The 14,856-nt window shown below is 57.2% G+C and overlaps 1 protein-coding gene across 1 annotated transcript; it reads left to right on the top strand.

The window, feature by feature from the left end:
• The first annotated feature begins 8,009 nt into the window (after positions 1 to 8,009).
• UBALD1 (UBA like domain containing 1) lies at positions 8,010 to 13,329 on the top strand. The gene is made up of 3 exons (XM_007521998.3): positions 8,010 to 8,762; positions 10,732 to 10,791; positions 10,953 to 13,329. The coding sequence occupies exons 1-3, from the start codon at positions 8,643 to 8,645 to the stop codon at positions 11,301 to 11,303; spliced, it is 531 nt and encodes a 176-aa protein (XP_007522060.1). The 5' UTR covers positions 8,010 to 8,642; the 3' UTR covers positions 11,304 to 13,329.
• The last annotated feature ends 1,527 nt before the right edge of the window (positions 13,330 to 14,856 follow it).

Consider the following 14,856-nt stretch of genomic DNA (forward strand, 5'->3'; position numbering starts at 1 on the left):
TCTTCCCCTCCTCTTTCCATTTCTCTCTGTTCTAACAACAATGACATCAACAACAATAATAACTACAACAGTAGAAAACAAGGACAACAAAAGGGGAAAAAAATATATTTATTTTTTTTATATTTATTTTGTTTGTTTTACCATAGCACTACTCAGTGTGGGGTTGGAGAGGGGCCCTGAATATTGAGAGCAGCTATTGGCCCGATGCCAATTGTTCCTTGTTCTGTGTGGATGTTTCCACCTGTACCCACCCTCCCTGTGATAACTATAAAAAGGTGTGGGGTTGCAGACTCTCCCTTTGCTTGGAAGGGTGTCAACAGCCTAAGCTTAAACTTCCTAATAAAGGCTCTTGCTATTGCATGTGATTCTGGTCTTCTTTGCGTGAGATCAGGACTCAAACTTCTGGGCATAACATATGGGGCCTCGTCCAAGAACCCCATCTCACTAAAAGAATGCCAGCTTCACCGAATGAAGCCTCCTTGAACCCAGCTACCTTGCTCCCTGACCCCAAATTAGACACTCCCTTGCATGACTGCTCTGAGATTCTGAGCTACACATCCAACCTCTGGGAAGACCTGAAAGACCAGCCTTTAAAAGGAACAAAAGTGAACTGGTATAAATCTTCTGGTATAAACTGGTATAAAGCTTCATCAGAGATAGGGTCAACCCGGCTTTGACCTAGCACGTTATGATTGGGCCCTCCTCATTCGCTATCGAACAGGCCATGGCCGGTGCGCCGCTATGTTCCATCGCTGGGGAGCCAGAGACGACCCGAACTGCCCCTGCGGCTACAGACAGACTATGACCCACATAGTCAACGACTGCCACCTCTCCAGATTCAAAGGGGGTCTCGAAACTTGACATCAGGCTCAACCTGACGCTGTTGACTGGCTACGGAAGAAGGGCAAACGCTAGAGGAAGAAGAGACAGGGGTGAGGTGTGCTGGGGCCGCAGTAACTGCTGAACACGAGGCTGTGTGGGCAGCTTCCCTGCCCGCAGGGACTTCAGCCCAAAAAGCTGAATTAATTGCCCTCACAAAAGCCCTCAACCTGGGAAAAGGGAAAAGACTTAACATCTACACTGATAGCTGCTATGCCTTTGCCACAGCCCACATCCATGGAGCTATATATTGAGAAAGGGACTGCTCGCAGCTGAAGGTAAAGCTATAAAAAACCAACAGGAAGTGTTAGACCTATTGGAGGCTATCTGGATGCCAGATGAGGTGGCCATGATACACTGCCCTAGACACCAAAAGGGAGAAGGTCCTGTGGCACAGGGCAACCGCCTAGCGGATGCCACAGCCAGACAAGTCGCATTGGAAAGAACTGACGAATTAGCTCTTTGTCTGCCGGACCCTGGAAAACCCACCCTGCCTGATGGGCCAGAATATACACCAGATAATGAGCTCCAGATAAAAAAGCTACCTCTCGCTGACAAGCGTGGTAACTGGTGGGTAACAGCTGATGGTAAACTCATCTTCTCCCAAGCCCAACACCTGCTGCAGCCTATACACAGAACCACCCACCTGGGACAAAGAAAAATGGCCGAAGTTTTGCAAAAAGCCAGCCTGAGAATCCACAACAAGAACCAACTGATTAAGGAAATAGTTGCAGAATGCAAAGCCTGCAGACTTGCAAATGCTACCAACCAGCCTAGACCTCCCGGGATCGTGAGAAAGGAACCAGACCAGGTGCCTACTGGGAAATGGACTTCACTGAGGTAAAACCTGGAAGGTGTGGGTGTGAATATATGTTGGTGTTTGTAGACACCTTTTCAGGATGGACTGAGGCGTTCCCGACCAAGAGGGAGACGGCCCCGACAGCGGTGAAGAAACTACTCGAGATTTTTCCCAGGTTTGGTATGCCCTTTCAGTTAAGTTCAGATGGTGGTCCAGCCTTCGCTTCCCAGGTAACCCAGAACTTGGTAGGTGTCCTTGGGGCAAAATGGAAATTACATTGCGCCTACAGGCCCCAAAACTCAGGACAGGTAGAAAGGATGAATAGAACTCTAAACGAGACCTTAACAAAATTAACTGTGGAGACTGGCGTAGACTGGATGACTCTCCTTCCCTTTGCCCTCTATAGAGTAAGAAATACCCCCTATACTGCAAAGCTGACCCCATTTGCGATCATGTTCGTCGTCCCCCTCCCATAATCCCAGCCTTGAAGTCAGACTTGCTCGCTGATATTAATGATCAGGACATGCTTGCTCGAGTCCAAAAGCGTGTGTGGCCAAGACTGGGAGCAATATATGAAGCTGCACCCCCTCCAAACCCTCATCCCTTCCAGCCCGGAGACTCAGTCTCTCAGTCTCGGTGAGACGCCACCAAAAAGAGACACTGGAGCCCCGGTGGAAAGGACCATACACTGTCATCTTAGCCACACCCATGGCCCTGAAGGTGGATGGTATCGGCCCGTGGATCCACCACTCCCACGTCTGTGCAGCAGAAACGGAGTTCAAGACCAGATGGCAACTTAAGTCTGTTCCCAAACACCCGCTCAAGCTCCAGTTGGTCTGCCCGTGACTCTGTAGACTCTTTCTCTCCTGGTGACTCTAATCTTCGTTCCCGCTACTACTGCCCTTCACGCCCCATTGATACCGGGACAGTAGTCAGAAACAGAGACTGGCCCAAGATTGGGCCCTAAAAGTTACAAAAAGACAAGGGGGGGGATGTGGGGTTGGAGAGGGGCCCCGAATATTGAGAGCAGCTATTGACCCGAAGCCAATTGTTCCTTGTTCCCTGTGGATATTTCCACCTGTGCCCACCCTGTGACAACTATAAAAAGGTGGGACGAGAAGGGATCGGGGTTGCAGACTCTCCCTTTGCTTGGAAGGGTGTCGGCGGCCTAAGCTTAAGCTTCCTAATAAAGGCTCTTGCTATTGCATGGGATTCTGGTCTTCTTTGCCTGAGATCCGGACTCAAGCTTCTGGGCATAATACTCACCTCCTGCTCATAGTGGTGTGGGGATTGAATCTGGGAGGTGAGAGTCTAAGGAATGAAAATCTTTTTGCTTAGCCATTATGTTGTCTCCTCCACCCAAGAAGTAAATACTTTAAAAATAAGCAAAGGGAGAGCAAGTAGAGGTGCATCTGGTAGAGCACACGCTACGATGCTCAAGGGCCTGGGTTCAAGCACCCTGTTTTCACCTGCAGGGGTGGGGGAAGCAGTGCTGCAGGTGGCTCTCATTTCCTTTCCCCATCTCCCTCTCCCCTCTCAATTTGTCTCTATCCAAAATAAAGATTATGATGTCTCCCCAGCCCAAGTCTGTAATTTTATAGACTTGTAAGCCATTATTGAATCACTGCTAAAAAAAAAAAAAAATTAGGCAAGGGGGGGGCAAGGAAGAGCATAATGGTTATGCAAACAGACTTTCATGCCTAAGGCTCCAAAGTCCCAGGTTCAATCCCTGGCACCACCATAAGCCAGAGCTGAGCAGGGCTCTGGTGTTTGTTTCTCTCTCTCTCTGTGTCTCTGTATCTCTCTCAAAAATAAAATAAAATAAAATGTTTTTTTAAAATTGCCTAGGAGGTGGATTGGTGAAGAAAGTGTTTAAAGTGTTGAGATCTCGCATAACAGGTCTACAAAAAGACTTTCATGCCTGAGGCTCTAAGGTCCCAGGTTCAGTCCCCAGCACCACCATAAGCCAGAGTTGATCTGGAGAAGGAAAAAAAAAAAGTGAATTCTCCAGCATAAAGTCCCAGGTTTGTTCCCTAACATATGTGCCAGAGTGATGTTCTTGTGTCTTTCCTCCCTCTTCCCCCCCTCAGATAAATAGAACTTAAAATTATATTAATTTTTTTAAATTCAGGGAAATTATTTTTTATATATTTTTATTTTTTAATATTTACTTACTTTAGTTGCCCTTTCTTTTTTACTGTTGTAGTTATTATTGTTGTTATTAGTGTCGTCATTGTTGCATAGGACAGAGAGAAATGGAGAGAGGAGGTGAAGACAAGGAGGGGGAGAGAAAGACAGACACCTGCAGACCTGCTTCACCGCTTGTGAAGCGACCCCCCCGCAGCTGGGGAGCTGGGGGCTCGAACCGGGATCCTCAGCAGGTCTTTGTGCTTTGCACCACGTGCGCTTAACCCACTGCGCTACCGCCCAACTCCCCTTGTTTCCTTTTTTATTTAAGTTTTCAAAGTAGGCTTGCAGGCGTGAGGTCCCAAGCTCTGGTTGGAGACAGTTCACAGGAAGATGCGCTCACAGTGTGCTGGTCGCAGCCTAGCCAGCCCATCTGCAGCCTGGGAAGCCAGGGGCATAGAGAGAGGGGCTTGTGAGAGTCCAGGCAGTGGGGGAGCTTAGAGGAAGGTCCCCACCCCACAAGACCTGGATTTACGCGGAGCACCCAGTCTGTGCAGCTCTGTCTTGAGGCCTTTGCACGCCCTCTCATTGAATTCTCTTAAGCAGAGTCTTCCTTCACTCCGCTTCACAGAAGAGGACAGAGCGGCTGAGGAGACATGGACCCCACTCAGGGCTGGCACTGGAAATGAGTGCTGCTCCCTTACAGCTCATGTAACTTGATGCTGAGACAACCCCTCCCGTGTTCTTTCTTCCCTCCCTTTCAATGTTCCTGTGGAGTGACCTGACACTTCCTTACACGTACACACACATACCAACACTATACCAGTCTCCTAGCCTCCCTGCCTAAGGCCCCATGTTCCCACTGGAAAATAACCTCAAATTCCCTTGTACCCCAGCCAGGGAAGTCCATGTCCTCTCCACAGGCCTGAGACATTTCTCTTAAGACAGATGGGGGGAGGGTTGATCAGTGGCACAGCAGGTTAAACGCACATGGCGCATGAAGTGCAAGGACTGGTGTTAAGGATCCCGGTTCGAGCCCCCAGCTCCCCACCTGCAGGGGAGTCACTTCACAGGCAGGTGTCTGTCTTTCTCTCCCCCTCCCTGCCTTCCCCTCTTATCTCCATTTCTCCCTGTCCTATCCAACAACAACAACAACAACAGTGATAAACAACAAGGGCAACAGAAGGGAAAAAATAGTCTCCAAGAGCAGTGGATTCATAGTGCAGGAACCGAGTCCCAGTGATAACCCTGGAGGCAAAAAAGAAAAAGTGAGATTTGGACTTGAGACCTGATTTCCTCTCTTTCTTATCTACTAACAGGAAAGAAAGGAGAGAACAAACCAAAGCACCACTCTGGCACATGCAATGCCAGGAATTAAACCTGGAACTTGGGACCTCATGCTCTTAAGTGTAATATTCTAAGCCCCACACCACCCATTAGGTTTCATGGTGTACCTTCCTGGGCTTCTCCACATCTTACTGAGGGACAAGCCCTTTCAGACTTGTTACTAGTGTTACTATCTTGGCTGTTTCATTTATTTATTCAACAAATATTTATCATACAGCTACTATGTGACAGGCACAGAGCCAGACCATGGGCACAGGGCGGATGGTGGGCTCTCGGCCAGGGAGGCAGCAAGGTCGCACATGCCCAACACAAGTGTGGTGGGGCTGAGTCTGGCCCCGGAGTGCAGAGCCAGAGCCAAGTAAAGGGGAGAGGTCAGGTCCAACGAGGTGGAAGCCCCGTCCCCAGACCCCTCTCCAGCTCCAGACCTAAGTCTAGACTTCTGCAGTCTCCTGAGAGGCCGGGGTGATCCTCAGTACCTGCTCAGCCTCCTTGCTCCCAGAGCTGGCAGTTTGTTGATGACTGATAAACACGCTCCTCTGGGGCCTGATGAGAGCGTGATGGTGGGGATAAGGTCAGAGCTCTGGGCCCTCCATCTGCCATCTGTACCAACTTGGGAGGCCTTCACAAGGGGCTGGGGGGCATGGTTAGACAGCATTCCCCTCCCCTCACATGCCAGCTGCAGTTAACAGACCACTGAGAAATCCAAAGTCCACTCCCAGCAGGACTGAGCCTGGTGAAAAACAAAGTTGTTTTTTCCTTCCCTACTGCACTTGGGGGCTAAGGGGTGTTCAACCACCCCTCTGCCAGCTGTCACTCTGGAAGAGGTCTGGGTGGGGCAAGCCTGGGCAGGTGTCTTGAGTAATAGCTTCCTGATGGTGAGGGGAGGCTGCAGAAATATTCTGCTGTGGTCTGGGAGGTGGCACAGTGGATAAAGCACTGGACTCTCAAACATGAGGTCCTGAGTTCAATCTCTGGCAGTACATGGACCAGAGTGATGTCTGCTTCTTTCACTCCTCCTATCTTTCTCACTATAAATAAATAAAATCTTTTAAAAAAGAGAAATATTCTGCTCCACCCCAAGAAAAGCCCCCAACGGACCCTGCCAGGACAGTGCCCCCTAGACACTGACAGCCCACAGGTTCCTGCTCTTCTCCATTGGAAAAAGTACGGGGGGGGGGGGTCCATATACCCCTCTGTAAAATGAGAGGAGGACTCCCTAGTGGTGCAGATGGAGGCACCGAAGTGAGTGCTCAGCATCCCACAGCCACAAGCCCTCATAACTCCCCCCACTATTTGTACAGAGTTCATGGCTTTTGCCTTGGGTTTTACAATCCAGGAAAGTGAAGCCAAGAGCCAGGATACCTGGCATGCTATCAGTCACCAAGAGGCTGAGCCAAGAGAGCTGGCAGGGTCTGCCTGCCTGCAGAAGCTGCTCATACCCCACTGTCCCAGCGGAAACAGACAGGATCCCTAATCCCACTTGGGGCTGCTGCCCAGCCCAGTCTGTGGCTCCTTCCCAGTCATTCAGGAAAAGGCCGATCAGCAGAGCTGGCTTTCCAGCACCATCAGGGTTAACAAAAATAAAAAGGTGGGGTGAGGGGAGAAAGCACAATGGTTCTGCAAAAGACTTTTCATGCATGAGGCATCAAAGGTCCAGGGTTTGATTCCCAGCACCACCATAAACCAGACTGAACAGTGCTCTGGTGATAAAAATAAGTGGAAAAGTGGACCCTGAGTGAACGCCAGATGGGTAAAAAGGGGCGGGAGGGGGGAAGCAGGCATAGCGCAGTGGGTTAAGTGCACATGGCCTGAAGCACAGGACCAGAGCAACAACACCCCCCACCCCGGCTCCCAACTGAGAGAGGGGGGTCGCTTCACAAGTGAAGCAAGTCTGCAGGTGTCTTTCTCTCCCTCTATTTTCCCCTCCTCTCTCTGTCCCATTCAACAGCAGCAGCAATAACAATAACAATAACAAAGGCAACAAAATGGGAAAAATGGCCTCCAGGAGCAGTGGATGCTTAGTGCAGGGACCAAGCCACAGCGATAACCCTGGAGAAAAAAAAACAAGGGGGGGATGTCTGATAGCCTTTCCTGACAGTGAGCCAAGCTCCTCTTCCTCCAGGCAGAGGGGCGCTGCAGCCATCAGGCCCTGTCCACCAGACCCCGGGGCCTCCTGCAAGTCCAGGAAGGATTCCCAGGAGAGCCTGCAGGAACCCGGCCCACCCCACGTTGGGTGGATTCCCTCCATTCAACCCAGTTCTGTACGCTGGGCCCCACCTGACAGGACGCTCTCCATTGGCCACCGGGGGGGGGGGGGGGCTTCAACCCAGCCCAGGGGATGGGGCAGAAGCAGGCACAAAACAGGGGCTCAGCCAAAGAAGCCGTGGCCCCGAGAGCATGAAGGACTGCTGACGCTTAGCAGAACCGAAGAACAAGCGCCAGAAATCAGCCAGGGCCCCCCGCCGGCTCAGTTCCGGTTCGGAGCCATTGCCGGAGGGGCGCTAGCCCAGACCCCCCCAACACACGTCACCGGAAGTGGTGGGAGCGAGATTGTAAACACCGCCCGTAGCGCCACGCCCCCGCCCGGCCACGCCCCTCGCGCCCACGTGACGCGTCCGCCCCCGCCAGCTCCTCATTGGGCCGCCAGCTTTGTTTACCTTATATGGCCAGGTCCTAACACCCCGAGGCCGTCCATTGGCCAAAGCGCCGCCTCACTCAGACGACGTCATTCGGGACAAAACCATGCAAACAAACCGGGGTATTCTGGGAAGAAGAGTTCGGGGCCGGCTCCGGAAATGGCCCCGTCGGGGGGGGGGGGGGGGATTTGGCTCTGGCCGGCTGCCAGCCTGGGGCTCGGGAAAAGCGCACGAGATTTCCCGTGGGAAAACGGGAGCCCCCAGTGGCCGGAGGGTCCTCAAGGCTCCTGAGGCCGGTGAGCTCGCCTGCCTGCCTGCCTGCCTGCCTGCCTGCCGCTAGACTGTCCTCCGACCTACTGTGCCGAGGGGGAGTGACCCGCTTGCTCACTGAGGGAGGCGGACTTGCGCTGGGGCCTAGGGAGGCTCGGGGGCCTTCCCAGAGGCGGTGTCCCCGAGGCACCTCCATCCATTCGCTGGACGAAATTGGTAGGCACCCAGGGTGCGCCAAATCCCGGGGAGCCTGTGACCCTGTGCTAGACGTGTGCAAGGGTTCCTAAGGCTACGTCCCAAAAGGCTGCGTCCACCACGCTGAAGCTGAGGCCGATATCTGTGCCCACCTGACGACCCTCAGGCTCGGGGTCTCCTCACGCGCCGCCGACGGCCGGGGCCGGACTACAAGTCCCAGTGGCCCCCGCGCGCCGCCGCGTCGCCAGCGGACTACATGTCCCAGCGGCCCCCGCGGCGGCGCGGCAGTGAATCAGAGGCGCACAGTAAATATTTGGATTCGCCGGAGCCGGCTCGCTAATGGTGGACGCGTGAGGCCGAGCAGCGCGGCGGGCGGCGGCGGCGGCGCCATGTCCGTCAACATGGATGAGCTCAAGCACCAGGTCATGATCAACCAGTTCGTGCTGACGGCGGGCTGCGCGGCCGACCAGGCGAAGCAGCTGCTGCAGGCGGCCCACTGGCAGTTCGAGGTGCGCGGGGCCCGGGGCTGCGGGTTCGGGCCGGGGTCGCTCCTGGCGGCCGGGTGGGGGGACGCGCGCCCGGGACTCTGCGCGCGCTCGCGGCGAGCGGGACCACCCCGGCGCCCCCCCGGAAGCGGCGCCAGCCCCCGCCGAGCCGAGTCCCCGCCCCGAGTCCCGGCGGAGAGCGGGGACCCCCCGCCTTTGTCCAGGTAGCGGGTCGGTGGCCGGAGACGCGGGGCCTGGGGCCCGCGGGGGTGCGAGTGGGCGCGGGTGTCGGCGGTGTCCACGCACGTGCGCCCGTATTTACCGGGGGGCCGGGGGCGCGCTCCGGGGACACCTGGCCCTCCGCAGCCCGGCGGCCCCGGAAATAAACCCGCGGGGGCCGGGCTCCACCGCTCGCCCAGGTCACGGCCCTGGTCACTCCAGCGGCGTCTGTGCCCGCCGGGACCCGCGTTCGGGCCTGCGGGAGGGGTCGGGAGCCGGGCGGTGGATGGAGATGGAGGCGGCTGTGAGTCTGCCCACCCCGGGGAATCTGCTCATCGGCCTTCTGTGTAGGGGTGGTGCCCTGTGTGGTCTCCCCACACCCCACCCCCGCCCTGGGCCGTGGGAGCTGGGCGCTCAGGAGGGGCCGGCCAGCCCCCACCCACCCCCAGACCGGCAGCCCCGCCCTGCAGGAAGCTCCCTTCATCAGCCCGTTTGTCTCGAGGGCTGGATGTGGCAGAACTCGCAAAACCACATTCATGGCAGCCCGCTGGAGTCCCACATCTGCACGCCCAGCTCCTTGCCCCTGCCGGGTCAGGCCGGGCCGGGCCGGGCCGGGCAGGCAGGTGGCCCCAGGGAGCGAAGCCGGGCAGTGGGAGACCCGGCCTGGAGAACCTGATCCCGCGAATAGGAACGCCGGCTTGGCTTGTGAGGACTGAAGCTGCGGGAAACTCTATCCTGCAAGGGGGTGGCCCCAGGGGAGTGAGTGAGTGATACGCCATCTGTGGGGGGGGGGGGGTTACAGATACCAGCAGATACACTGAGCCTGAAAGGGGTGTGTGAGCCCCCCAAGCTGAGGTCTCTACACAGACAGAGGGACCCTCATGGCTGCCCATCCCCCTCAGTGCCCCCAGCTGGAGCCTGTTTTTGGGTCACTCTCTGTGATTCAGATGCTAATAGGGCCAGACTGCAGGGGGAGGGGCTGTGCTTTCGGCTCAGCTCCTCTCTGGGGGGCCCTTCGCCGGTGGCTGGGGGAAGGGAAGGTCTAGCTGGGGATCACACGGCGGCCAGAGACCAGCTCCCACACCTGGTGTGGGGACACTGGGCTAGGGTGTCTCCAGCAGGACATTCCCAGAATAACTCGTGTAAACTTACTATCCCTGGGAGGCCGGCAGGGTTTCTGGGTGTGTTGGGGGTGCATGAATAAGTGCCAAGTCCGGACTGGGGGGGGCTGCAGGGGTAGGGGCCAGACGGGAACATGGTGACGGGAGGACCCTTCACACACTTGCTGCCACTTGCGCAAGAGCAGCTGGTTCCCTAATTTTTCTTGGCGCCCCTCCCCTGGGTGGAGCCAAGTGTCAGCTTCTTCTGGGGGCGCCTGGGGCCTGCTCTAGGCGCGCCCCCCCACACACACACAGCTCTGCCCTAGTTCCCTCTCCCCAGGCTTCAGGGTGGGCAGCCTGGAGACCAGCAAACTCATCCCCTGCAGGGATGGAAAACTTCAGTCAGGCCTGACAAGCCCCCCTTATGTGTGTGTGTGTGGGGGGGGGGGGGATTGCACCCAGACGCTCCCACCCCCATCCTGGTTCAGAGCAGGGAGCCAGCACTAATGGTGATTGTGGCCCTTGTCCACCTGAACTTGGCTCAGACTCTCCCAAGGCTGAGGTCCTTGGGCCTGTCCCCATGTCACAGTGACAGGCTGGTGGGCATCCACTCGAGGGTCAGTGGTCTCAGGGTGGGCACATCCTGGCAGTAAGCAGCACCTTTCCGCCTGCAGACGGCCCTCAGCGCCTTCTTCCAGGAGACGAATATCCCCTACAGTCACCACCACCAGATGGTAAGTGGCCTTGGAGTCCAGTCTGAGGGGCTCCCCTCCCCCCCCCCCCCCGTGTCTGCGCTCGCCCAGCCTCTGCCCCTCCTTAGCTCCTGCTGCTGGTGGTGTGTTGGGGGGCCAGGCCCTCCCACTAGAGTGCTTATCCTTATTCTTACCCCTCACAGATGTGCACTCCTGCCAACACCCCCGCCACGCCCCCCAATTTCCCGGACGCTCTCACCATGTTCTCCCGGCTCAAGGCCTCCGAGAGCTTCCACAGTGGCGGCAGCGGCAGCCCGATGGCCGCCACGACCACGTCACCCCCTCCACACCTTCCCCACACGGCCAGCGGCAGCTTCGCAACCCCTGGCTGGCCCTTGGCCACCTCGCCCCCGGGAGGGACGCCGCACCCGCCGCCGCACCCGCCCCTCTGGACTCCTACAGCCCCTGCCCCGGCGTCAGACCGGCCACCCCTGGCCCCCCAGCAGGTCGCTTCAGAACCGAGGGCCCACCCCACCATGGAGGCCGAGAGATAAGGGAGGCCCCTCCCCCTCCCCGGGGCCAGGACCCCGTGGGGCGGGGAGAGGACATCTCTGCGGGACCCCTGCACCCTCGGTCCCTGGAGCCCCAGAGGAGATGCCAGCCAGGTGCAGTGTGTAGTGGCTCCGGGCACATAGGGTGGCGTGGGCTGGCAACACCCACCTTGCATGGATGTGGCTCGGGCCACAGGACAGAACCCGAGAGGAACGGCCTGCCCGCCCGCCGCTGGGCCACCCGGAGCTCTGGGGCTTGGAGCCTCGCATGTGTGTGTGCAGCCTGTATTTATGCGTGTGTCGCTCTTCAAGACGCCTAGTGTGGGGGCAGCCGGACTTTGCATGTTAGAGTGAGCCCCCAGCCCCTGCCCGCAGCCCCGCTCCCCTCGACGGCCAGCCTTGCTCTTCCCTGCAGAGGATTGTGGGAAACTCCAGGACCTTTCCCTCTCATTCCTCAGTGCCTGCCTGCTGGGGTTGCCCGCATGCCTCCCCCAGAGCCCTGGGGGCTCCCCATGCCCACCCCTCCCCCTTTGCAACAAAGGAGAAGAAAGTTCCCACCCACCACTGGCTCTGTGGTCTTGCCTGGGATCCTGGGCCAGCTGGAGCAGGAGGGCACCCCTGACCCCCCTGGCTTCACGTTGCCATCTTGCTGTCTCTTCCCTCCTGTCTTTTAAACTGTCACCAGGGCTGTCGCTGCTAGCCACTGCTCCCAGCACCAATTTTTCCTTTTTTTTTTTTTTCTCCTATTTTATTTGGTAGGACAAAGAAATTGAGGGAAGGGGGAAATAATGGGGAGAGAAAGATACCTGCAGCCTTGTTTCACCGCTCATGAAGCTTTCCCTTGCAAGTGGGGGGCTGGGGCCTTGAACCCACAGCCCTTGTGCATGGCAGTGTCTGCACTCAACTGGGTGCACCACCATCCGCCCCTTTCACTATCTCTACTATATGTTCTGGAACCTCCCTGCCACCCAGACCTTTCCCAGGAAGTTAGTGTTCCCAGTCCTGGCCTTGGAGGCAGCCTGGATTTCACTCAGGACTTTCCTCCTGTGGGCCCCAGTGGGGACCCTCCAGCCAGTGTGCCAGGGGTAGGGGTGAGGGTGAGGGAGACAGTGACAGCTGGACAGAGTCCACCCAACTTGCAGCCCAGTGTTGTGGGCAACACTGAGATGGGCCAGCCAGGGTGGTGGCTGGTAGAGACACGCTGGACCACCACCTTGCCCATACCAGGATAGAGGTCTGGGGGCAGTCAAGGGAGAAGGCAGCTTGGGTCTTTGCAGTGCCCGGTGCAGGCCTGCCAGGCTCCCCTTTGGAAGTCCCCGCCCACGGCCCTGTTCTGGCTCCCAGGAGGCCCCTGACCTGACCTGTTGGATGGGACATGAGCAGCCAGATCTCTCCATCCTTCTGGGGAGCAGTAGTCTCAGGAAGGCCACATCCTCTGTGTTTGTGGAAAGGCACTGACTGAGGCAAGTGCCTGGGTCCTCCTGGCCAGCTGGTCACCAGGATCCCTGGAGTCAGAGCCGGGAAGCGCCATGAGTTTGTGCTCCTGGAGGCAAAGGGAGGCTGCACCCAGCAGGCGAGCTGCACTTGGCCTCTGGGTGCCGCCCACAGCCCAGCGGCACCACCACTGGGAGCGTGAGTCTCCACTCCAGCTCCACTTGGAGAAACGGTCTCAGCTTCTTCACTCAGTCGGATCTGTGGGAGCAGGCAAAGCCCACGTTCTTGGGTGCCACCAGGGCTGGGTCTGGAGGTGGGGGGAATTGGAGGTTCTGGGTGTCCAACCTGGGAGCTGCTTTTATTGGGCCTGGTATTTCTCTGCCTGGAGGTCCCTATCCAGTGCCAGGAACACCCCCACTGACATCAGAAATGTTCAAGCCCCAACCCTGGACCCCCGTCCCCATGGCTGATGTGTGGAGAACCTCCCGGCCACCACGCCAGCAAAGCAGGGACTCCCGGGGGGAGCCCTAAGATGTTCCACACACCCCAAGATCCAGGTGCTCAACTTGTGAATAAACTGAGATCCACTTGACTGCCTGTCAGATTGCAAAGCTGTTATTAAATATCAGTAACTGGTTCCTAGACGGCTCCAGTGTCCCCAGCACGGCACCTGGGAACCAAACCTACAGAGCGCAGGGTTGCCGACACAGCAGCTGTGTTGGGAGTCCGTTTTTCACTGGACAGCTCAGGCTGCCTGGGGCCTGGCCTCCAGATGCCAGCGGCGTGGAGGCTCTGGGTAGGAGAAGAGCCAAGACAGATGCTGAGTTACCCTAAGACCTTGAAGCCTGCAGCTTCCCAAACCTGAAACCCCAGAAGCAGAACTGCAGGGGCGGGCATCCGTCTGCCACGTGTCTGGATGTGAGCTGACCAAAAAGCAGGGGCACTGGTTTCAGCTTGTCGCCTCAAGAGTCCAATTCTGGCCACCTGGCTTACTTGTCCTCCACGTTACCCTGCTCCCAGAGTCCTCCAACACCGCCTGCATCTACCAGGTCGAGGTCGCCACCTCACGTGTCCCCCTGGAAGAGGGCAGAGCCTGTGGCCTCCAGTGGAGTTCTGGCGGCCAGGGCACCAGGCCTGCCATGATGGATGCCGTCTCTCCTGTTTTGTACACCAGCATTTTTAAATCAGGAGAGCTGACAGAAATCTCCCTTTGGCTTATCTGAGGACAGTGGAGCTCCAGTTTCTGTGGCTGTGCAGGTGGGGGCTCTGAAGGAGCACTTGCTCTTCCCGGAATCAGAAAGGTTCATCCCCCTCCCAAAGCTGCGGCCCTGGCTGCTAAGCATCTAGAGGGAGCACACTGGCCCTGGAGACAGAAACCTGCTGTTCAGAGGCTGCCCCCAGACCACAGGTGGAGCCTGGTGGCCCTGGAGGCCTCTAAGGGCTCTTGGCCTGGGGGTTATAGAGGACAGTGGTGCTCTTTCACTACCCAGGGTTGGGGAGGCCCTGGGCTTGGGAGGTCTTTCCAGCTCCTGGTCGGGAACAGAATTTAAAGGAGCCTTAACTCCTGGCAGCAGCTCCCAGGATCAGCAGCCTTGTCCATCATGAGGCATCAGGAGCCAAGACAGCGCTTGTCCCTTGAGAGTGACAGCTACAGATGCTGGCTGCTGCTTTCTGGCCCTGGTGAAGCCAGAAGCAAGAGTGGGCAAGGAGATGACTCTGGTGTGTGTGTGTGTCTCTACCTAGAGCCCCAGAATCTGTGAGGTACAACCAGGCATGACCACCAGCGCTGATGCCCAGGGCTCCAGGAGGTGCCCTCCCAGTCTGCTCTTATCAGTTGCTACCCATTAGGCTCCCACACCAGTGCCCGGCCTTTGAAAAGGAGGGATTAGAGCCCTTTCCCTGGACCCTGGCTGTGGGCTGAGTTTGGAGTACAGGGTGGTTGCCACACTATCTCCATTCTAGTAGCACCTCAGGGTGGGGAGAGCTATGCTTGGCAGGAGGGTGCCCCCTACAGCCCTGCTTCCTGCAGCCCCATGTGCCAGCACAGCTCAGCCACCTCCCGCCTGTGGCCCACTCCCCCTCCATCTCACACTTATCTTAGCCCAGGAGTCCTTTGCCCTCC

The sequence above is a fragment of the Erinaceus europaeus genome, chromosome 15, assembly GCF_950295315.1.
Source record: "Erinaceus europaeus chromosome 15, mEriEur2.1, whole genome shotgun sequence".
NCBI classification, from domain to species: domain Eukaryota; kingdom Metazoa; phylum Chordata; class Mammalia; order Eulipotyphla; family Erinaceidae; genus Erinaceus; species Erinaceus europaeus.

Bases quoted from the DNA above. Each gene is read 5' to 3' on its own strand.
- UBALD1 (XM_007521998.3), top strand. From the start codon at position 8,643: ATGTCCGTCAACATGGATGAGCTCAAGCACCAGGTCATGATCAACCAG. The intron at 8,763-10,731 runs GTGCGCGGGGCC...TTCCGCCTGCAG, and splicing joins CGGCCCACTGGCAGTTCGAG to ACGGCCCTCAGCGCCTTCTT. The intron at 10,792-10,952 runs GTAAGTGGCCTT...TACCCCTCACAG, and splicing joins ACAGTCACCACCACCAGATG to ATGTGCACTCCTGCCAACAC.